This window comes from Notolepis coatsorum (assembly GCF_963971535.1).
Source record: "Notolepis coatsorum genome assembly, chromosome: 4".
NCBI lineage: Eukaryota > Metazoa > Chordata > Actinopteri > Aulopiformes > Paralepididae > Notolepis > Notolepis coatsorum.
This window is the reverse complement of record NC_140168.1, coordinates 67,421,482-67,444,217: the sequence shown is the minus strand read 5'-3', so window position 1 is coordinate 67,444,217 and position 22,736 is coordinate 67,421,482. Positions and strand designations below refer to the sequence as shown.

Below are 22,736 nucleotides of genomic sequence, written 5' to 3'. Positions count from 1 at the left end.
CCCTCCTCTTTTTTCCGATTTTTCTCCCATCCCACTGTTAGTCGTTATGCCAATTCCCAACCCCCTTCCTGGTTGTTGCGCACTCCCCCTACTGTTGGTCTGGGAGGCCGGAGACTATCACATGCTATCCTCCGACGCATGTGCAGCCAGCCAGCCAGCCTGGCAGCTCAGATTCTCACTGGGAGAGTGTAACGTGTGGAAGGTCACACTACCTCCCTCCAGATCCTTCCTTCGCTGAGCAGGCACCCCGACCGAACTGTAGGAGTATTTTTCTGTTTACAACGCCCAGGACCCACCCATCAGCTTTCCCACCCTCTAATACTGCCAATTGTATTAGTACGGACGACCAGCCAAACATGCGAACCCAGCGTCACCAGCATTGGTGGTGAGTGCCTTGCCCACTGCACCACCTGGCCGCCAACTATAGCACTTTTAAGAGATTTTTTGTGTGAGATCTTGTTCACACCGAACCAGTATGGACATTATGAACACAAAGAGACGCGAAACACAACTTTCCAAAGAAATGACAGTGAATTGTCGGTAAGTTTTTATTAAACCTTAAGTACAAACTGCAAAAGTAAAAAACTGTCAATAGAACCAACATGAAACTCTTCTTTCCGAGTGGAGGGAAAGGAGACGCAGCACTAATAAATTAAGTCGCCAGAGACCCCACTGTGAGCAATAGTTTATACTGTAGAAAAAGGAGAAAAAAATATCGGAGAAAAAACTAAAGAAATGAACTGGGGAAAAAAAACCTGTGGGAATAAAATACATCGTAAGGCCATAAAAACTTGACAACCACTTTATTTTTTTTCTTATTATTTTTTCTTTTTTTTTTTTCTTTTTTTTTTTGTTTTTTAAATGTTGAAAACACCCAACTTGGTATTTCCTTAAATAGTCTAAAACAGTTCAGTCTTCTGCGAGGGACGACAACCAACAAACCGGATTATAGGATTTCTTTTTTTTCTTCTTGACAGTCACGACTGGCAAGCTCAGTGCAACATATGGGTAGCTACTACATTGTTTGTTTGAATTTTCAGTAATGAAAATGTAAAAACCCCATTTTTTTTGCGAACATCTCTCGTTTTTTCCCTTTTCTTTAAAAAAGTAAAGCTAAACAAACAAAACTAGGTTTAGGGGGGAGGGGCAGGTGGTGCGGGTGGGGGGTGGGCGGTGGATGGTCGGCCGGTGGCTACTCCATATCTTTCTTAGTGATATAAGCAGCACTTAAATTATTATTATTTTTTTAATACACGTCTAACCAGAGCAACCCTGTAAGCGTCAAACTCACACAGATGAAGAAAGGGTTAAATGTAAGGCTTTTTCTTCATCGAGCAACACTTCCCCAACCACCAAAAACTCCTCGTCCTCCTCCTCGTCTTCTTCTTTCCATTCCTTCACCCCCAGAAAAAGGCTCAAGTATTTAAAGAAATTTACAGGATTATGTACAACAAAAAAAAAGTTTGTCATTTTGCTTTGTGTTGGACTTCTTCCTCTTCTCTCGTCTAAAAGATAGCTCATAATAATACATCTGGAAAAGGGGGAGGGGGAGAAAAACGCAAAAAAGAAGCAAAAAAAACAACAACAAAAGACAAGAGAAAAGATTTGATTTTCATATTTCACATTTTACACTCTTTGACTAGTGGCTCTACTTGAGATAGAACATCAGAAAAAAAAGTCTAAAAACACAAAATAATAATAATAATATAATAATTAATGTTTACTGGTACAGATGAAACAAGAGGACTGGAAGAATGGAATGTTAACACGATTGCACATCTAGAACCGGAGAAGGCCTAAAACAAAAGCCTTTCCGCCCTGTGGGATGGGGGTGCGCGGGCTGGCGCTTTAGCCGCAGTTAGCTTTAGCCACGGTTAGCATTAGCCACGGTTCTCGTTAGCCGCGGTCAGCGTTAGCCACGGTTCGTGTTAGCCATGGTTAGCGTTGGTCACCAGCGAGCGCCAAGACCCCCAAGATTTTTTTTCTTTTTGTATTGTTATACAGTAATAATAACCAACAGCACCAAAAATTATGGATCTCCTTGCTATGTATCAGGCACAGTTTTCACTCGCTAGCAAAGGAAGGACCCCTCCATACAACCAGGAAGTGAGGCGAGCGGGTGACCTTTCCCCCATGCGAGGTCAAGCAGCTGTGGCTCCGCCCCATACCTCACGTCTGCCAAGGAAAAACATCAACAACAACAAAATAAAATACACAGAAGACTTCTTGCAAAAAAACAACTAAAAACAAAACCAAAGAAAAAGCAAAAATCCAAAATAGAACTTCTAAAATAAAAAAAAACAAAGCCAGCCAATAATAAAATAATAAACCAACAACAATAACAATAACATCGTCTGTCTTTCAAGTTCATACCTCGCATCTCCAAACCCCTTTCTTAGAAAAAAAAGAAAAAAAAAGAAAATGCAGGCGCTGCTTCAAGACAGAGTAAAAAATAACAAAAATTACTCCTCTTCCTTGAACTAAGGACAGAGAGAAACTTTGGGTAACTACTTGGTGTCATTTTGAATTATTATTATTCTTTTTCTTATTCAGAAAAACTGAAAGAAAGAATTAAAAGACCGCCTTGTCCTTCGTCCTGTGTTCACAGTTGAGTGACGCGTGTGATGAGCAGGGGGGGGCGGGGTGGGGTGGGGGGTGCAGTCTAGGGGGCAAAGGCAGGGGGTTCAAACTGGGATGGTAAGAAAAAAAGGTTACCATCGCAACCTTTTTCACTTGAAGGAAGGGTCACATAGGAAAATACTAGGGCCCATCAAGTCTACCTGCAAACTTTATGCTTAATGCTTAAAAAAAGGACGAGTTTAAGGGGAGAAAACAAATCTGTGGGACAAAAACAAAAAGAATCATCCAAAAATAAAAATAAATTCTTCTTTCGCGCTAGTGCAAAAAAGACATCATGCTTTTTTCTTAGGAAAGCAAGTGTGTCATACTAAGGGGAGAGGTGAATAAAGTGGAGTAGAAGATTTTTGGGTGGGTGAGGGGTATGTGTGTCTCGGGGGGGGGGTTAAAAAGCTCTAAAACAATTTGTTTTATAAAAGGGGGTTGGTGGTGGGGCGGGGGGCAATAGTGATTCTATTGAACTAAAAAGAGAGGGCAGGGGCCGCGGGGTGAGGGCATCAGGACACGGCCGCGGCCTTGGGCATGTGGGAGGAGGAGAGGCGCGACAGGGACACCTCCACGGTGGCGCGCTTGCGGGGGCCCCGCTTGGCCGGCAAGGGCTTGATGGGGCCGGGGCCTTGGCACGGGTCCCCCGCTGTGCCCACGCCGCCTCCGCCCTTCACCAGGGCCCTGCCGCACACCTGGCTCACGAGACTGTTGATCTGCTCCTGAGAGAGAGAGAGAGAGAGAGAGAGAGAGAGAGAGAGAGAGAGAGAGAGAGAGAGAGAGAGAGAGAAGAGAGAGAGAGAGAGAGAGAGAGAGAGAGAGAGAGAGAGAGAGAGAGAGAGAGAGAGAGAGAGAGAGAGAGAGAGAGAGAGAGAGAGAGAGATTTAAAGGTTTGGACTCCCATGTTTCTTTGTTGTTTCTCTACATGTCTTTTGAAAGCAGTCGATAAAGGTTCAGAGAGAGAGAGAGAGAGATAGAGAGAGAGTGTGTGAATATGATGCTATTTTTCATTAATTGTGTAAGAAGAAGTGATGCCAAACAGTGTGTTTGCAGTCTCTGCTTAGGTCGCTTTCACACAGGGGCTGTTTGGTCCGGACTTTCGGACCAGAATTCGATAGTCCGGTTTTTCGGGTCTGTGTGAATGCGCGTCGAACTCGGTCCGCGGACCAAGCAGGCGAACTCTGGTCCGCCTGAAAACGTAGGTCTCGGTTCGGCTTCAGCGGACCAAACGCGAACCAAATATAGGAAGTGATTATTATTACCACTGCTCGCAGCACTCACTGCAAAACAAGCACACTGCATCTAATCTCTCTATCTATCTATCTATCTATCTATCTATCTATCTATCTATCTATCTATCTATCTATCTATCTATCTATGTCTGTGCATCTTGGGAAGAAGGAAGAAAAAACGCGGCTTATTATTATTACCGAGGCGCGCGGCTTATTATATTATTAAAACAGCTACTTGTGGGCACTCATAAAAACACCGTGGTCTACAAGTTGTTTAGCGAGAGGATGGTGGTAATGTGCTTCAATAGAACAATGGATCAATGCCAGGTCAAAACTCGGCTCCGCTGATCTGGGCTCCGCAGTACACACACAGACACACACACGCGCGCGCGCACACACAGGATCGCAGCCACACACACATTTCCACTGTCCAATAGACAAGCACCCTTTTCGACCGCGTGACATTGTTCAGAAGGTCTCGGTCCGCCTGACAGAAACCTGTGTGAAAGCAGGCGAACCAAATGAAGAATGCAACAATGTTGCAACTTCACCCCCAGAACCGCACCGAGTCCTCCAAAACTCTATGTGAAAGCGACCTTAGAGCCACAAAATGGCCAGACAGCCAAGTCGTCCCTAAAGGCTGCTGCTTCATTCGACCTTATTCAATGTTCAATATTTGTTCTCGTTTCTCTCCAACAGTACTGGGACAGCGAGGTAAAAGTGACTCTCTTCCGCTCGTGTCGTCGTTTTAAAAACACAGAGGTCTATCGAGACGCGGAATTAAACGACTCGGTATTCTGGTTTGGACGTGAAGTGTGTTATTCTACGAGTCGACGGCCAGAAAAGACTAAACGTAACTCAGTGTCCTGATGCTGACGTCTCCACCTAGTAGAAACACACTTCAGTGCGGTACTTTAACATTCAACAGGCTAAATCCAAAGTCACACTCGACAGTAAACGCCTGGAGAGGCCAGGGAGGAAGTGGGTTGAAGGAATGAGGCCGCCCCCTGCTGGAGGGAGAGGGAATATGATCTGTACCTCGTCATATCGATACATCATCTTGAGGCCTCTGCAGGACTTGTGTTTCTCCACGTAGCGCAGTGCACACTCCAGACAGAACACCACATTGTCGGTCTCCTGGACCACCTGGCAGAGAGAGAGGGAGAGAGAGAGAGAGAGAGAGCGAGAGAGCGAGAGAGCGAGAGAGCGAGAGAGCGAGAGAGAGAGAGAGAGAGAGAGAGAGAGAGAGAGAGAGAAAGAGAGAGAGAGATAGAGAGAGAGAGAGAGAGAAAGAGAGAGAGAGAGAGAAAAAGAGAGAGAGAGAAAAAGAGAGAGAGAGAGAGATAATGTTCTTAGATAATGGACATGCTTGGATTTTTTTTCTTTTCTTTTACACAACCAAAGTTGTTTGTATGTAGTGTGATGGTAGGAAGGCTGAGAGAGAGACAGAGTAGGGGAGAGACACAGGAGAAGAGGTTCTGGTGGGATCTGATCCCAGGCCAGCAGGGAGACAGAGTAGGGGAGAGACACAGGAGAAGAGGTTCTGGTGGGATCTGATCCCAGGCCAGCAGGGAGACAGAGTAGGGGAGAGACACAGGAGAAGAGGTTCTGGTGGGATCTGATCCCAGGCCAGCAGGGAGACAGAGTAGGGGAGAGACACAGGAGAAGAGGTTCTGGTGGGATCTGATCCCAGACCAGCAGGGAGACAGAGTAGGGGAGAGACACAGGAGAAGAGGTTCTGGTGGGATCTGATCCCAGACCAGCAGGGAGACAGAGTAGGGGAGAGACACAGGAGAAGAGGTTCTGGTGGGATCTGATCCCAGACCAGCAGGGAGACAGAGTAGGGGAGAGACACAGGAGAAGAGGTTCTGGTGGGATCTGATCCCAGACCAGCAAGGGTGCACATGTGGTTCAAGAGGCTTCACGTCTCCAGCTCTGGTCTCTGACCCCCCTCTGTGACCCAGCAGCCCCGGCCTCCTCACCATGGACAGGTAGCAGAGGTGCTGGCAGGTCTGGCAGCGCCTCTCGGAGGACTCCAGGGCCAGCCACTTGCCGCGGGGCTTCTTGCGGCCCTCGACGGACCCCAGGCCGCCGTCGTGGGTCCCGTAGCGGGCGGAGGAGAGGAGGCCCGCCGTGTACAGCTCCTGCCGCTGGCGCATCTCTATGTTCCTGTTGGATGGCGGCAAAGTCACATTAGTAACAAAGAAAACATCCTGGTTTATCTCGGGTGAGAGCAGAAAGGTCTCGGTCGTTCTCATGCTATATCTTCATCATGCTTCCATATGTTGCACTGAGCGATGTTCAGGAGTTTTAAAGGTTCTTTCAGGAAACCCTCTTGTACATTGTTGAAACAATTCCTTCTTTGTACTACAGTAACACTTGGCACACAGCTATAACAATTTAGAAATACGTCCATAAGCTGTTATTATGGCTTCAATTTTATATAATTAGTGATATCATTACTATCATCATGGCTTAAATTTTATATCACTACTGTCATTATGGCTTCAATTTAATATCATTACTATCATCATGGCTTAAATGTTATATCGCTACTGTCATTATGGCTTAAATTTAATATCATTACTGTCATTATGGCTTACATTTTATATCATTACTGTCATTATGGCTTCAATTGTATATCATTACTGTCATTATGGCTTCAATTTAATATCATTACTGTCATGACTTAAATTTAATACTGTACCATTACTGTCATTTATGGCTTCAATTTAATATCATTACTGTCATTATGGCTTCAATTTTATATCATTACTGATATTATGAATTCAATGTAATACCATTACTGATATCATTACTGACATTATGGCTTCAATATATTTATATAATTACTGATACAGTGCTACGAGTCATCCTGTGTTAATAACCACCTTACTAAGTCATTAATTCAGACTAGTATGACTTGATAGATGCAAGCCTTACGTACAGTAATACTCTACCGTACTGAACTTCATCACCACGTGATTAAAAAAGGCTTGTGGGAACATTTATTGAACCACATTTGAGAAACTTAAAAACTGGGTCTTTTTCAAAAGGGGGCCTCCTGAGAACCCAAATCTCTTTTGATCATACGGCCTTGGACTCGAGCATTGACTGCATTCGGACTCGGAAGGTGCAGACGAATAAATACAGTTATTTATTTTGTATTTGTTTTGTAATAGGCCCTAATCATTTGACATAAAATATTGATGGCAAGGCATTTGTTTGGCTACTGTGTCACAAAGTAAATAAACTCAGTTTGAAATGGTGACGGCTGTGTCATTAATTTATGTTTAATGTAGACCTAATGTCAGCTCAGACTCAACCTTGATGACTTGGGACTCAGACTCGACTTTGGTGACTCTGACTTGGACTCGGGACACTGGGGACTCGAGATTTAGTGACTCGACTACAACACTGGTGTCTTGTTGGGCTTGATTAGGATCAATTCACTTTCAACGCAGGGAGTTCAGAAGTGGATCTTTCAAAATAAATACTTTTCAAATACTGACAAACCTTTGGCACTAAAAGGTTTGTACCATCCAACCTACCGATCATCAGCAAGTACGCAACAATTTCTGTGTAAATTCTGATTGAATTGGAAAGTGAATAAATCCCAACCCTGGTGTTTTTGAGTGTCTGTATGGTGTGTGTGTGTGTGTGTGTGTGTGTGTGTGTGTGTGTGTGTGTGTGTGTGTACCTGAGGTCTGTGAGAAGGGCATGGATGGTTGTGAGGAGGAGGCCGTTGTCTCTCTTGGATTCAGCTGTAGCGATCTGGTAGAGCAGCTTCTCCATTGAGAAGGGCTTGGCTATACGACGACACTTCAGGTCCTACACACACACACGCACACACACACACGCACACACACACAGTTCAACACAAACGTTAGGTCTCATTGATCAAGCCATTCAATAACAATGGGGTAAATTCCATGAAGGTAGGCCCCATGACGCCCACTAAAACAGTGAATAACTTCCAAAATACAGGGGTATAAAAGAACACATTTGCCCCTTATCTAGCCCTTAAATACTTTTAATTCACTAGATACGTTTCCAGACTAGTATTATAAGATCTTAAATTGTTTAAGGTTTATATTGGCAATTGTGAATCATCCTGTAAGTTCTTAAACACACCAGTATTCCTCCACCTTTTATATTTACAGTGTTATACTAACTCTGGACATTGGGTGGCAGCAGTGAGACATGAAAGCTCAGTAGATAGTAAGCGTCACACTGACAAAGTGAGGTGACGTACAGAAGCTTTAACCCATTTAGACCTAAAACGCCTGCTACAAATGCATTATATAGCCTGCATATACACACAGAAATGTGTTTCCCGATTTCAATGGGCCAACAGCAACAATGTGGGCAATATCATCTTTAACCTCTTAAGCCCAAGATTTATTTCACGTCACAAATAGATCAATAAAGTCCGTATTAAGCATATTAACAGACACAATATGTCTGACACTGGGACATACATTCCCTGAGATCCATAGATATCCCTAGATACCAAGAACATGCAAATGGACCTTGTAGAAGTGGAGCAACCTTCCTTTTAGGCAAATATTCTGAAAATATGGCTAGGGGTTAAGAGGTTATAGACAAAAGATACAAAAGCAGGCTACTAGCAATATGAGTGTAATTAAATCAAGATGGGTGTCAATATGACCCATATCCATCGAGTCTAAAAGTTGCTGACGCATCGTGGCCATTGAAGGCCCTGAAGTTCATTTCAGTCTATGTTAATTCCCCCCCCCGGCTGTGATATGAAGTGAGCAAAGCGCAGCAGCACGTGGGCCGCGGCCTCTGACCTTGGCGGCCTGGTAGCCCAGGATCATCCAGTGTGGCGTGGCGAAGTGCACCGTCTCGGACACGCTGTAGCCACAGCACACCTTGGAGACGAAGGCCCCGGGGTAGCAGACCACGAACTGCCCGCTGCGCTGCACCGTGCGGTGCACCCTGATGCCCTCGCGGCACAGCACCTCCGGAGAGATCTGGGGAGAGAGACAGACAGACACTTGTTAGTTGGTACGAAAAAAAGCCTGTTTTGCTTAGAAACGAGCTCAGGGTTTTAGTCAAGACCGCTTTGGTTGGACCTTAAATACCTGGACTAGCTAGCCTAGCTTAAAACTCCAGGAGAGGTGTTTGTTGGGCCAACAGCTAGGCTGGCCGGTCTGTATCCGCTTCCAATCGTTTGTGCTAGTTTTCTACTGAACGCAGAGAGAGAGAGGACATTTGGTATCCATCTTCTTGCCCGACTACTGGAGAAGACGGTAAGCGCATTTCCCATAATTTACATTTTGTCATTTAGCTGACGCTTTTATCCAAAGCGACTTACAAGTTTTGTACGACAAGACAGCAGGAAGGGTACAACTCTCAGCTGAGTAACAATGTTCATCAAAGTGTTGAGTGCTACAGTGTAGGTTAGTATATTAGGACAAGTGCATGACAGTACGGTTAGTTAGGGTTAGATTTATTTATAAAAAAATAAATAAAATCATTTCAGATTAATAATGTTGGCAAGAAAGAAAGAAAGAAAGAAAGAAAGAAAGAAAGAAAGAAAGAAAGAAAGAAAGAAAGAAAGAAAGAAAGAAAGAAAGAAAGAAAGAAAGAAAGAAAGACTCACACACACTGCACTAACCATGATATTCTTCTCCAGCATCTCCAGGCCGGGGGTGCCGTTGGCTTGTAGCAGTGTGTGGACCACCTTGTCCAGCTTCACCTTCTCCTCAGCAGGGACAGAATACCTGTCGGGGGCGACGCACACAGTCAGGACTCCAGCTGCATTCATGCAGAATAACCTCCTTCTTTCTCTTTTAAACCAGTGCTTACTCAAAACAAAAGAGTTTCCATTAGTGTTTCTGATGCAGAGATTATGCTCATCATAACTCGTCCTGCGTCCCACAACAGTGACAAACTGACTTTAAAAGGAAAGTCTCAGGGCTAGATCCACAAAGAATGGATTGCACTGTGCTAATTGCACCCTTACTTACAATTCATTATGAATTGAAAATGGGGGACCCTGATGTAAACAAGACGAAAGTCTTTCTCTGGTCTGCATCCCCTTAACAATTGTGTGTATTGAGCTGTACTATACTGTACCCATTCTGCAATCTGTTAATAAAATCTTTATTCAATCAATCACCGCGCACCAACTGAAAATTGTATTAACAGATTGCAGAATGGGTACAATACAGTATGGCTCAATACACACAATTGTTAAGGGGATGCAGACCAGAGAAAGACTTTAGTCTTGTTTACATCAGGGTCCCCCATTTTCAATTCATAATGAATTGTAAGTAAGGGTGCAATTAGCACCGTGCAATCCATTCTTTGTGGATCTAGCCCTCAGTCGCCAGAAAGGCTTTTACATATCTGTAGACATATATATATATGAACATATGGCCAGTATGACTGCCTGCTACCATATTGTCCTTATACCTGTATCACTGTACAAATTATATATTACAACTCTGTACATACTAATTGATATATTTTAAACACAGTTCAATCACCTGTACATTGTATATTGCTGTTGCACTTTACTGTAACATTTGCACTCTGGTTGGATGCCAAACTTCTTTTTGTTGTAGCCTACTGTACTTGTGCTGTATAATGACAATATATTTGAATATAATATAATCTCATACAGATTCATATTAGTCCTTTATTATAAATCCTTTTTGGAGGTGTTCAGGTGATGCGATGACACCATCTAAAGCAGAGGTGCCCGAGCCAATGATGCACTGGACACATTGATCATATTATACATGTAAATAATATACAAGTAAATATAGAAAATAAACTGTCTTAGGTCTAACATCAGTATCTGTACCTTGTAATAGTCAAGTTAGTAAATAGTAGGGCTGACCTTCGATTTTTTTTGGAATTCGAAGCTTCAGAGCCGAGATTAATCTTTTATTCGAAGCTTCGAAATAAAAATAAAAAATATTTTTTTAATAAAATAATTTTATTAATTTTATTTTTTAATGTTGTGGGACTTGTACAGCACTTTGTTCAACTTTGTCAGTGCTGTAAAGTTTAAACAAAACACTTTGCTTTCAATATTGTAAGCCGTCATTTGAGGCTTTATAAAAGCAGCACAATGAACACAAATCTGTCAGTGCTGAGTCCGACCTCATCTTAAATAACAAACAGCATTGCTTGTTGTAGTTAACAAAGAGTTGATTTTGCACACAAAAAATAAAAATAAAAAATCATATTTTTAAATTTTTTAAATAATCGAATTTTAGTTTCATATTCGAATCCCATGCCCATCGAACGAAGCTTCGAAGCTTCGAAGTATTTAAGACAGCCCTAGTAAATAGAATATCTAATAATTCTCCAGAACCTTTTAGAGGGCCAACAATAATGTTAGGTAGGGCCGGATTTGGCCTGTGAGCCCTCCTCATGATAACCATGATCTAAAGACAGTCTTGTGTCTGTTCAGTGTTGGAGATGTTTGATGTGTAAAGCTGCAGCCTGTGGATTGATTATAGAGTACAACTGCAATGGTTTCATTATGTCTGTCTGAAAACTATTTCAACACGTTGTTTTGTTCTCCCGATTGTGTGACCTTGAACTCTCAGGGACTGGGCAGCTATCATGTTCCCATACTCTTCTAGACTTATTTAAAGTGTGCTTTCCAGACAGCGGGGGTACTGGGGGTACTGGGGGCACTGGGGGTACGTACCAAATGCAGTCAGCACCAGTGTGTAAATAATCAACGTATGGAAGGCGGTTTTGGTCCCGAGACCAGCATGAGGTAGAAAAGACCATGCCGATATTTAACCAGGGAATGGTCACCCCTAGAGAGAGAGAGAGAGAGAGAGAGAGATAGAAAGAGGGAGTCAGAGAGAGATACAGAGAGAGATAGAGAAAGAGAGATAGAGTCAGAGAGAGAGAAAGAGGGAGTCAGAGAGAGATACAGCGAGAGAGAGCGAGAGGAGAGTCATATAGAGAGATACAGAGAGACACAAGGAGAGAGAGACGGAGAGGGAGGGAGGGAGATAGAGAGGGAGGGAGATAGAGAGAAAGAGACAGAGATAGATCGAAAGAAAGAGGGAAATAGAGCAACAGATGGAGAGAAAAACAAGATTATTACCAAAGAACACAATAGGAGTTCATCACTAATAAAACACAGTCCAGTACCAATCTGCAACAACTAGGGGTGTAACGATGCATCGATTAATCGAAATGCATGGATCCTAATGTGACGATTCAACTGCATCGATTTGAAAATGTTGAATCGATTATAATCGAAATAAAAAATAATAATAATAATTTCCCCCCCAGCCACATTTGTGTATTAATTTTTTTTGGCGAATTAACTGATAGAAAATGAATCGAATCGAATCGTGGTCAAATGAAGAGAGTTCATGATGCATTGAATCGTTGCCTGAAGAATCGTAATCGTATTTAATCGTTGTGAGGTCGCGTCATTACACCCCTAACAACAACACTTCCTGGTACTCCCCGTTGGCAATTCCTAGGGTTTCCTTTTGTAATAAAATAAACGTAGTTGAAAGAGAAGAGGAGGACTGCAGGGCTCTCACCAGGCACAGCTCCCAGGTGCCTCAGGATGGATCCAGAGTTATTGGGCAGGACAGTGAGGTTCCATCCGTGTCTGGAGAAAGGAGCAAGGAAACACAGTATGAAGGACGAGAGCACTTGGTACAAGTCCCTCTCTCGTTTATGTCCCTCATCCCTCTCTCCTGTCCCTCTGTCTCGTCTTCTACAAAGCCATGTGCCTCTGTACAGCCCTGCTACACCAGAGAGCGGCCCAGTACAACCACAGTCCGACACCGTTGCCCAATGAGCAGTTCCACTGGAGCGGTTAGGGGTTAAGTGCCTTGCTCAAGGGCACTTCAGCAGTTGGCATTGGGGATGGGAGGGGCGTTATTCATTCACTTTCCCACCGCGGATTTCTCCGGTGCATCGAACCGGCGACCTTCCAGTCACAAGCCCAGCCCGTGTCTCTGACCTTTAGGCCACTGCGTTATCTTTGTTATGAAGATAATGTGCTCGGTAAACCGTTTGGAAATATCCACACGTAGCATCTTTATCACAGTGTAGCTACAGCGAATAGAGAAGTGGGCAGGGCTTATACAGTGAATTGGTCAAATATCTTCTTATGATGCCATGTCTAACTCAACCAATAGAGAAGATCGCCGGTTAATTGATGGCTATTACAAGTATGATCCTATCTTTGTGCAGAGAAATGTTGTAATCAGGTTTCCTGTTTGGTACTGTACATAGAGAAATAAATACATGTTTTCTGTTGGCAGCACTTACTTGGAGAATGGTTCTGACTTCCCTGTGGGGAAGCCACTCCCGTGTGTACTGGTGTCCACCTTCCCATAATGCACTGCCACGTGACTGTCACGCTGCTCCACTATCCTCCAGTACTCTTGCTGTGAGAGGAGAGGAAAGTAGAGGAGGAGAGAGGAGAGGAGAGAGGAAAGTAGAGGAGAGGAGGAGAGAGGAGAGAGGACAGTAGAGGAGGAGAGGAGGAGAGGAGAGAGGAAAGGAGAGAGGAAAGTAGAGGAGAGGAGGAGAGGAGAGAGGAAAGTAGAGGAGAGGAGGAGAGAGGACAGTAGAGGAGGAGAGGAGGAGAGAGAAGAGGAGGAGAGAGGAAAGTAGAGGAGAAAAGGAGAGAGGAGAGAAGAGGAGGAGAGAGGAAAGTAGAGGAGGAGAGAAGAGGAGGAGAGAAGAGGAGAGAGGAAAGTAGAGGAGGAGAGAGAAGAGGAGGAGAGAAGAGAGGAGGAGAGAAGAGGAGGAGAGAGGAGAGGAGAGGAGGAGAGGAAAGTAGAGGAGAGAGAAGAGGAGGAGAGAGGAGAGGAAAGTAGAGGAGGAGAGAGGAAAGTAGAGGAGAGAGAAGAGGAGGAGAGGAGGAGAGAAGAGGAGGAGAGAGGAGAGGAAAGTAGAGGAGGAGAGAGAAGAGGAGGAGAGAGGAGAGGAGGAGAGAAGAGAGGGGAGAGGAGAGAAGAGTATAGGAGAGAAGGAGATATGATAGGAGATGAGAATAATAGAGGAAAGTAAAGGAGAGGGGAGAGGAAATGAGGAGAAGAAAGTAGAGGAGAAGAAAGTAGAGGAGAAGAGAAGAGGAGGAGAGAAGAGAGGAGTGGAGAGTATAGTAGCGGAGAGAAGGAGAGGAGAATAAATTAGAGGAAAGTAAAAGGGGAGGGGAGAAGAGGGGGGGAAGAGGAAATGAGAGGAGAAGGAAGGAGAGGTGTTGAGAGGAGAGGAGAAGGAAGGAGAGGTTGAGTTATGAGGAGAGGAGTTGAAAGAATGTGTGAAACTACATGTATGGCTCCCATATGCAGTCATTTACACGAGTACAGGCAGCTGAGTGATGAGTACGCTGGATGAACCTCAACAGAGAAAGGGAGATCGATGGCAGGGTTCCTAGGCCCACGTCCTGACTTCATAATGCTATGCTGTCACCACACCCTCATTTCTAGAGCAGATTAGAGGCTTTCGGTCGGCTTTTGGACGCTACATGATGTGTGCTGAGAGCATCTGCGTCATATGACTGTCAGCTAAGGCATCACTCTATGGCTGAAATATTGAATGACCGCGAGTCCAGTGCTACTTAAAATGAGCATACTAATGTTTTACTGCTCTCCATACATTTCCACATTTTTGGTGTCAAATTCCCCTTCACTTTTTCAAGACCGGCAAATAATGGAATCCAGTGTCCATACCTAGGTCAGGAAGTTAGTGCACACTAAAGTGAACGTAGGTAAGGAAGTTAGTGCACACTAAAGTGAACGTAGGTAAGGAAGTTAGTGAACACTAAAGTGAACAGAGGACAGGAAGTTAGTGCACACTAAAGTGAACAGAGGACAGGAAGTTAGTGCACACTAAAGTGAACAGACAGGAAGTTAGTGCACACTAAAGTGAACAGACAGGAAGTTAGTGCACACTAAAGTGAACAGACAGGAAGTTAGTGCACACTAAAGTGAACAGACAGGAAGTTAGTGCACACTAAAGTGAACAGACAGGACAGGAAGTTAGTGCACACTAAAGTGAACAGAGGACAGGGAGGTAGTGCACACTAAAGTGAACAGAGGACAGGAAGTTAGTGCACACTAAAGTGAACAGAGGACAGGGAGGTAGTGCACACTAAAGTGAACAGAGGACAGGGAGGTAGTGCACACTAAAGTGAACAGAGGACAGGGAGGTAGTGCACACTAAAGTGAACAGACAGGACAGGAAGTTAGTGCACACTAAAGTGAACAGAGGACAGGGAGGTAGTGCACACTAAAGTGAACAGACAGGACAGGAAGTTAGTGCACACTAAAGTGAACAGACAGGACAGGAAGTTAGTGCACACTAAAGTGAACAGACAGGACGGGAAGTTAGTGCACACTAAAGTGAACAGAGGACAGGGAGGTAGTGCACACTAAAGTGAACAGACAGGACAGGGAGGTAGTGCACACTAAAGTGAGGACAGTAGGGTCAACATGGTTCTCACCTCCACCTCGGCGGCACCAGGCTCCTTGTTGAAACACATGGTCATCGTGTTTCTGGCTATCCTGAAGAAGTTGGTCAGAGACACAGATTTACCCTGCAAAACACACACACACAGCACGAGTTAGCACTGCAGGGGTCGCCTGGAAAATGAAAATAGATTACAACCCGAGAATTGGCTGATCGTCTTTTATGACCCTTGAGGTTTATGGTTAGGAGATATATATATATATGTGAGTGAGTGAGTGAGGAGTGAGTGAGTGAGTGAGTGAGTGAGTGAGTGAGTGAGTGAGTGAGTGAGTGAGAGAAAGAGAGAGATAAAGAGAGGGGTTAAGACTGAGGAGGAATGATCCATTACTTAAATATTACCAGAAATATTGCTGGACTCTGGATGACCTGTGTGTATCAAAGAGTTGACGCATATGGCAACACTGATGTGTGTATGTGCACGTGTCAGGGAGTGTGTGCGTATGTGTGTGTGCATGTGTCAGCAAATGTGTGTGTATGTACATGTGTCAGAGTGTGTGTGTGTCTATATCACTCCACCATGACTCTTCCATACGTCTCTGGTATGGTTCCCGGGTCATGATCCCTACACTGGCTAGGACCCCTGCCTTCCAGCAGGGGGCTTTGAAGGCGGCTATAAATCTGCCCGCTGTGGGGGAGCTGGTAGGACCCGCGCTGAACCATGACCTCCATGACCTCCCCGACTTCTACTTTCATTTTTTCCCCCTTCACAGTACTACTGTACAGCGTAGAGCTGGATGTACTAGAATGTAAAGCGTAGAGCTGGATGTGCTAGAATGGACAGTGTACAGCTGGATGTGCTAGAATGTAAAGCGTAGAGCTGGATGTACTAGAATGTAAAGCATAGAGCTGGATGTACTAGAATGTAAAGCATAGAGCTGGATGTACTAGAATGTAAAGCGTAGAGCTGGATGTGCTAGAATGGACAGTGTAGAGCTGGATGTGCTAGAATGTAAAGCGTAGAGCTGGATGTACTAGAATGTAAAGCATAGAGCTGGATGTGCTAGAATGTAAAGCGTAGAGCTGGATGTGCTAGAATGTAAAGCATAGAGCTGGATGTACTAGAATGTAAAGCATAGCGCTGGATGTACTAGAATGTAAAGCATAGAGCTGGATGTACTAGAATGTAAAGCATAGAGCTGGATGTATTAGAATGTAAAGCGTAGAGCTGGATGTGCTAGAATGTAAAGCATAGAGCTGGATGTACTAGAATGGACACTGTAGAGCTGGATGTACTAGAATGTAAAGCGTAGAGCTGGATGTGCTAGAATGGACACTGTAGAGCTGGATGTACTAGAATGTAAAGCATAGAGCTGGATGTACTAGAATGTAAAGCATAGAGCTGGATGTACTAGAATGTAAAGCATAGAGCTGGATGTACTAGAATGTAAAGCATAGAGCTGGATGTATTAGAATGTAAAGCGTAGAGCTGGATGTGCTAGAATGTAAAGCATAGAGCTGGATGTACTAGAATGGACACTGTAGAGCTGGATGTACTAGAATGTAAAGCGTAGAGCTGGATGTGCTAGAATGGACACTGTAGAGCTGGATGTACTAGAATGTAAAGCATAGAGCTGGATGTACTAGAATGTAAAGCATAGAGCTGGGTGTACTAGAATGTAAAGCATAGAGCTGGATGTGCTATAATGTACAGCGTAGAGCTGGATGTGCTATAATGTACAGCATAGAGCTGGATGTGCTAGAATGTACAGTATAGAGCTGGATGTACTAGAATACAGCATAGAGGTTCTCAGCAGCTGCCATCAGAAGGTCTCGTTGAGACATGGTGTCCTACTTGGATCAACCCTGCACCGCCAGCAGCCAGTCATTTACTTTCTTTGTTGAGAAAACCCAGCCCATGCTTCAGCTGCTTATTTATTATAATATTTTTCAGCTAATCTCTTAGTTACATAAATATTGTGCTGTCAGAACAGTATAATGTTTGTAGGTGAAGTATTTACCTACCTTGTTTAACAACCAGGAAATTACAAAGAAAAGGTTTTATGTATTGTAATTCAAATGTAGTAACGCATGCATGAAAACAATAATTTTCCTTTCAGTTCATTACAACCAGATTATGTCATCGAGACAGTGTTGTGTTCGGCAAAACAAGACAAGGCTTTCGTTTTGTGAGAAAGAGTGCCGTGTAAACAATTGCTCTAAACCAGGGGTTCTCAAACTTTTTTATACCACAACCCCATTTTATTTAGGATTTTTTTGGCAACCCCACACTTCATTCAGTGCCACGCCCCTTTGACCATATTAGGGCTATACCGTGCCAATAAGGAAGTCAATGGGAGGTCGGGGAAATTTGCGAAGGCTTAAACTATATCTTAAATTATGGCTATGGTCTAAAACACCCCTCGCTTATCAATGACTTGCTTGCAGTCAACATGTACGAAACGGATTGTTTTTTCATTGGTACATTTCCGTTTTAAATACGAGTATAGTTTGAGAGTTCTAGTAATTCCAGAGAAATTCCGCGATAATAGCTCTTTAGTGGAATACACAAAACACGTTGTCATTTTCCGGCTGATTTATGAATCGTTTTCAAATAAACGCTTGATTATCGATAGTATATGTGTACTTATGTACGCTAGAGAAGCAGGCTGAAAAATCTATTATCCATGCCATGCTTAGCGCTAACGTTACGCACACACACACACACGTTGTGATTGCTGTGAAAAAAACATCTGATTAACCCAAAACTGGTAACATAAGAGTCCTTACCTCACATCAGATGTTCTGCAAAAAGATTAATCCAATTCCTGATCGCCATTCCAAATATTTATCGCGTTTATTGATCCAACGTTATAGTCCAAAACACATAATCGAAAGCTGCTCCCAGCCTCCCCAGTGAATGTGGTAACAGACACTGCTTGCCAGAGAAGGGAAAACTCCGGACCGGACTTTTTTTCTGATGCACATGCCCACCCAATCCAATCCAATGATGTGCAATACCATCCGGGAGACGATAGGCGGCGGTATTTGCCCTTTTCGAGCTCAGACCCATTCCCAATGATAACGTCAGGCTGGATGGATGAAAAATGAATGGATATTGCTAATAAAAAAAAGAAAATTAAAACCTGAGTTTTCTCGTTTTTTCTCGGGCCTTGGCACTCAACGCATGGCGAGTTAACCCGACTAATCTCGTCGTTGGCACTGAATGTGTTAATCACGTAATTTCAACGTGGAAATGAGGAATATTTGTTGTTGAACTTGATCATGCATATTTATTAGAACATTTAATTACAGCACTTATGTAACGTCATCAATACACATTTATAAAACGAGGCATATTTAGCCAAAATGTTGCCAGAACATAAAAAAATTTAAATAAAATAAAATGTATATATATTTTTACTTGCCAATGCACGAGTACCTATCCACGGCCCCACTTTGGATCGCGACCGGTAGTTTGAGAACCGCTGCTCTGAACAATGTTAACCAGTGGAGCAGCCATACAGACCCACTGCAGTCACTAGGGTCACTGTCCCTGCCTTCCTTTCCTAGTCACTAGGGTCACTGTCCCTGCCTTCCTTTCCTAGTCACTAGGGTCACTGTCCCTGCCTAACTTTCCTAGTCACTAGGGTCACTGTCCCTGCCTTCCTTTCCTAGTCACTAGGGTCACTGTCCCTGCCTTCCTTTCCTAGTCACTAGGGTCACTGTCCCTGCCTTCCTTTCCTAGTCACTAGGGTCACTGTCCCTGCCTTCCTTTCCTAGTCACTAGGGTCACTGTCCCTGCCTTCCTTTCCTGTGGGAATTCCACTTGGTTTTATTCTCGACCTTGACTTAGTTCCCCTCGACAGAACATGTGAAATACACAATCTATCTCTTGGGGGAAATTCTACCCTGTGATTCAGCCTTAGATGTTCTAAGATGTACAGTATAAGGAGGGGGGGGGGGGGGGGGGCGAGATGATGGGTCGTGTTTAGACAAGACTTTGGACGGTTAAGTGCCGCAATCTCTTTGAACGGTTTCGTCTATGATTTCAATGTCTCAGGCCTTTTTACTGAGGCAGTCTGTTGACGATCACTCAGTCTCCGGTCCTTCTAGAGGGGATTTAGTTACCGTCCTAAAGCATCGCTAGAGACGGCAAAAAAACACAACCAAATGGGATCCAGACGAGCGAGCGAGAGCGAGAGCGAGAGCGAGAGAGAGAGAGAGAGAGAGAGAGACCAATGCAGGTTGAGTTGGAGAAATGTGTTCAATATTATGTCTCCCATCAGAAAAAATTAAGCTTCTTCAAAAAGGATAGAAACCGCAACATGAAACAGAATGAAGGTAGGCGCGCGTGTGTGTGTACGTGTGTGTCTGTGTGTGCATATGCATTCAGAGTGAAAGTGTGAGTACACGATTGCGTGCAAGTGGGAGAATTTCACCTTTCATTTTGTTATGTGTGTGTGTGTACAGTGTCCATAATGTGTTCGCATATAAGAGAATATGACCTGGCTGCGAGTTCATCTTGTAGTGTGTGTGTCTGTGTGTCTGCATAACTACTCGTCTTTGCACGCATGCATGCATGTTTTTGTGTGTTTGGAATGTGTGTATATGTCTGTGTGTTTACTCATGTATGCACACACACACTCGCGCACTGGACTGGAGGGTTGGGGGGAGGAAAGAGAGGGGCTGGGATTGGAGGAGGAGAGGAGAGAGAGAGGCTGGGATTGGAGGAGGAGAGGAGAGAGAGAGGCTGGGATTGGAGGAGAGGAGGGAAGAGGGGGTGGGATTGGAGGAGGAGAGGAGAGAGAGAGGCTGGGATTGGAGGAGAGGAGAGGCTGGGATTGGAGGAGAGGAGGGAAGAGGGGCTGGGATTGGAGGAGGAGAGGAGAGAGAGGGGCTGGGATTGGAGGAGAGGAGAGGCTGGGATTGGAGGAGGAGAGGAGAGAGAGGCTGGGATTGGAGGAGAGAGGCTGGGATTGGAGGAGAGGAGAGAGAGGAGAGAGAGAGGCTGGGGTTGGAGGAGAGGATAGAAGAGGAGAGGGGAGGAGAGGAGAGAGAGGGGGGAGAGGAGGGAAGAGTTGGAGGAGAGGGGGGAGAGGAGAGGGGGGAGAGGAGGGAAGAGGAGAGGGGAGGAGAGGAATATATAAAAGACTACAGCAGGGATGAATCAGCAGATACCATCCTGCTGTCTAGCACTGCGACTCGGGAGGATGGCTTCTATTTATGGCGTGCACGGGCTGCGGCTGTCTGTCCCACTGTAAACATACAGTATATTCAGACTCTGGTAATCCAATAATAACTGTTTTCACTGAATGAGAGGAAGGGAGGGGGTGATGATAGGGTGGAGAGAAGATAAGAGAAGAGATGGGAAGAGAAGAGAAGAGGCTGCCTCTAGACCCATTTCACAGGGTTGAGCATTGACCTACATTCCATCCAGCCAGAATCAACACAGCTGCCAGCGGGGTAGGGAGGTGGGAATACACCTAGTGCGCGCGCGCACACACACACACACACACACACGCGCCGACCACCAAGTACATTCCCACACACAGCTGTGCAAAGATATTAAACATAACCACACGACCAGCGAGGCACAAAGACGATTCCCCGTCTTCTGGCACAACACTACCAACCCTCGTCTTCACAGCTAACACAATTGCCCTTTGCCTTAACGAGCATAATAGCGCTGAATTAGAACACGCTTTCTATACATATACAAAAACAAACCACAATTACCTCAGTCGGGTTACAAACCACAAAACGTGAGTTGTTAACACCGCAAAGCATGTTCCTAAGGAAACAACATCATTTCTAGGGTCTATTAGCATCTTAGAGACACACACACACGCGCTAAGGACCTTCCGAGAGTGGCGAGCGCATTCTAAAATTAACGGGGTGTTTTTTTTATCACTTTAATAAGAGGCACATTATCGACATGCTGCTGAGGCGCGAGTGGTGATGATAGTACGAGAGGTGAGTGAGTTTCTTTACGCCTCTGCGGTGAGAACAGCCCGGCAGGCTTCTTGTCTTGAGCGAAAATGAGCCTTTCCGGGCGGCAAGACTCTGCATACAGATGAGCTCCAGGAGACTGAGCTGCAGTGTCGACGTCTAAATCCATACCTGGCGACGTCAACTGGGCCCGTTTCTAAACGGTAACAGCATCGTAAATACCAGCCAAACCATAACTATGACCACTTCTACTACTATTGATGATGATGATGTATGTGATGCATGTAAACGGAATAATCTGCAAGGTTAACAAAACAAACAAACAAACATACTCATTGATCGAAACCAACCCATCATCATCACGAGTGTGAATCAGCTGATGATATAATAATATTACCATAATATTCAACAGCGAGGAGCATGTTTGTTCACGCCGGCAATCATTTTATGTTCAAAATGAGTAGATCTTTCACTTTGGAGTGAAACTACGAGGTGGACTCACCTTGTAAACACACTTGTGCTGGTCACTGAGGACGCCCCCCCCGTCCTCCCGGTCCTCCCCGTCCTCCGCGTCCCCGTGGCGCCCGTCCTCCCGGTCTCTTTTTTCCTGAGCGAAGAGCCGGCGACGGCCCGCTTTCACCTGAGCCTCCAGCTCCTTCAGACGGTGGCACACGCCGTTGGCCCGGGGGTGGTGCCCCGCGGCGCCTCCGCCACCCCCGCCGGCCACACCGCCGGTAGCCAGCCCGTTCTTGGGCTCGTAGCGCGGCAGGGCCAGGGAGCCGGGAGCCGAGGCGTCGGAGTGGCCCTCCAGGGGCCCCCGGCGGGCCTCCAGGCTCCTCTTCTCCTGCAGTACCTCGGCCTGCAGCCGGAGGCGCTCCTCGGGGCCCAGCGAGTCGTAGGACAGCAGGTACTGCAGGTAGGCCTCCTGCAGCTTGGCCAGGCGGTCCTGCGCGGACTTGGGAATGCGCAGCAGGTCGGCCAGCTTGGTCCACTTCTTCAGGTCCATCACCTGCTGCATGCCGCCCATGTCGTTGATGAGCTGGAAGAAGCGCGCCAGGTCCACCTCGCAGCCGCCTGGGAGAGAGAGGTTTTTATTTTTATTTTAGAAAAAAACATTTATTTACATAAACTCACTAAGAGGTGTGTCTCTCAATACAGTTACATACATACACATTAGGGGTGGGAATCGCCAGAGACCTCACGATACGACCGCGATACTTGCGCCACGATAGCGATACTAAATATATCGCGATATGCTGAGTATTGCTGATTTTATTTTTTTAGATCACATTTAATTTATTACCTTTTCTCAACTGCAAAGTAAAACTGTCAACATGTTTTATCTAATAAAATAAAGTTCAGTTTGTTCATCTCACTACAATCATTTTTATTGCAGAACATGGTGTTTTCTCAAGCAGACAGATGTAAACACTGTAATCTGTGTGTATTACAGTCATATTCCAACTTAACTGAATGCACGTGTGT

The 22,736-nt window shown here is 44.9% G+C and overlaps 1 protein-coding gene across 1 annotated transcript in view; it reads right to left on the bottom strand.

Moving 5' to 3' along the window:
* Window positions 1-534: 534 nt before the first annotated feature.
* The window catches only part of jarid2b (jumonji and AT-rich interaction domain containing 2b), a 303,218-nt gene continuing 281,016 nt past the window's right edge, over window positions 535-22,736 (bottom strand). Inside the window, exons 8-18 of the mRNA XM_084312574.1 lie at window positions 21,754-22,325; window positions 15,337-15,429; window positions 13,152-13,270; window positions 12,413-12,483; window positions 11,551-11,665; window positions 9,499-9,604; window positions 8,669-8,851; window positions 7,555-7,685; window positions 5,837-6,023; window positions 4,893-5,000; window positions 535-3,344 (exon numbers count right to left, since the gene is read on the bottom strand). Coding sequence (XP_084168700.1) covers window positions 3,135-3,344; window positions 4,893-5,000; window positions 5,837-6,023; window positions 7,555-7,685; window positions 8,669-8,851; window positions 9,499-9,604; window positions 11,551-11,665; window positions 12,413-12,483; window positions 13,152-13,270; window positions 15,337-15,429; window positions 21,754-22,325 — 1,895 coding nt within the window. The 3' untranslated portion in view covers window positions 535-3,134. The remainder of the gene's footprint in view (window positions 3,345-4,892; window positions 5,001-5,836; window positions 6,024-7,554; window positions 7,686-8,668; window positions 8,852-9,498; window positions 9,605-11,550; window positions 11,666-12,412; window positions 12,484-13,151; window positions 13,271-15,336; window positions 15,430-21,753; window positions 22,326-22,736) is intronic.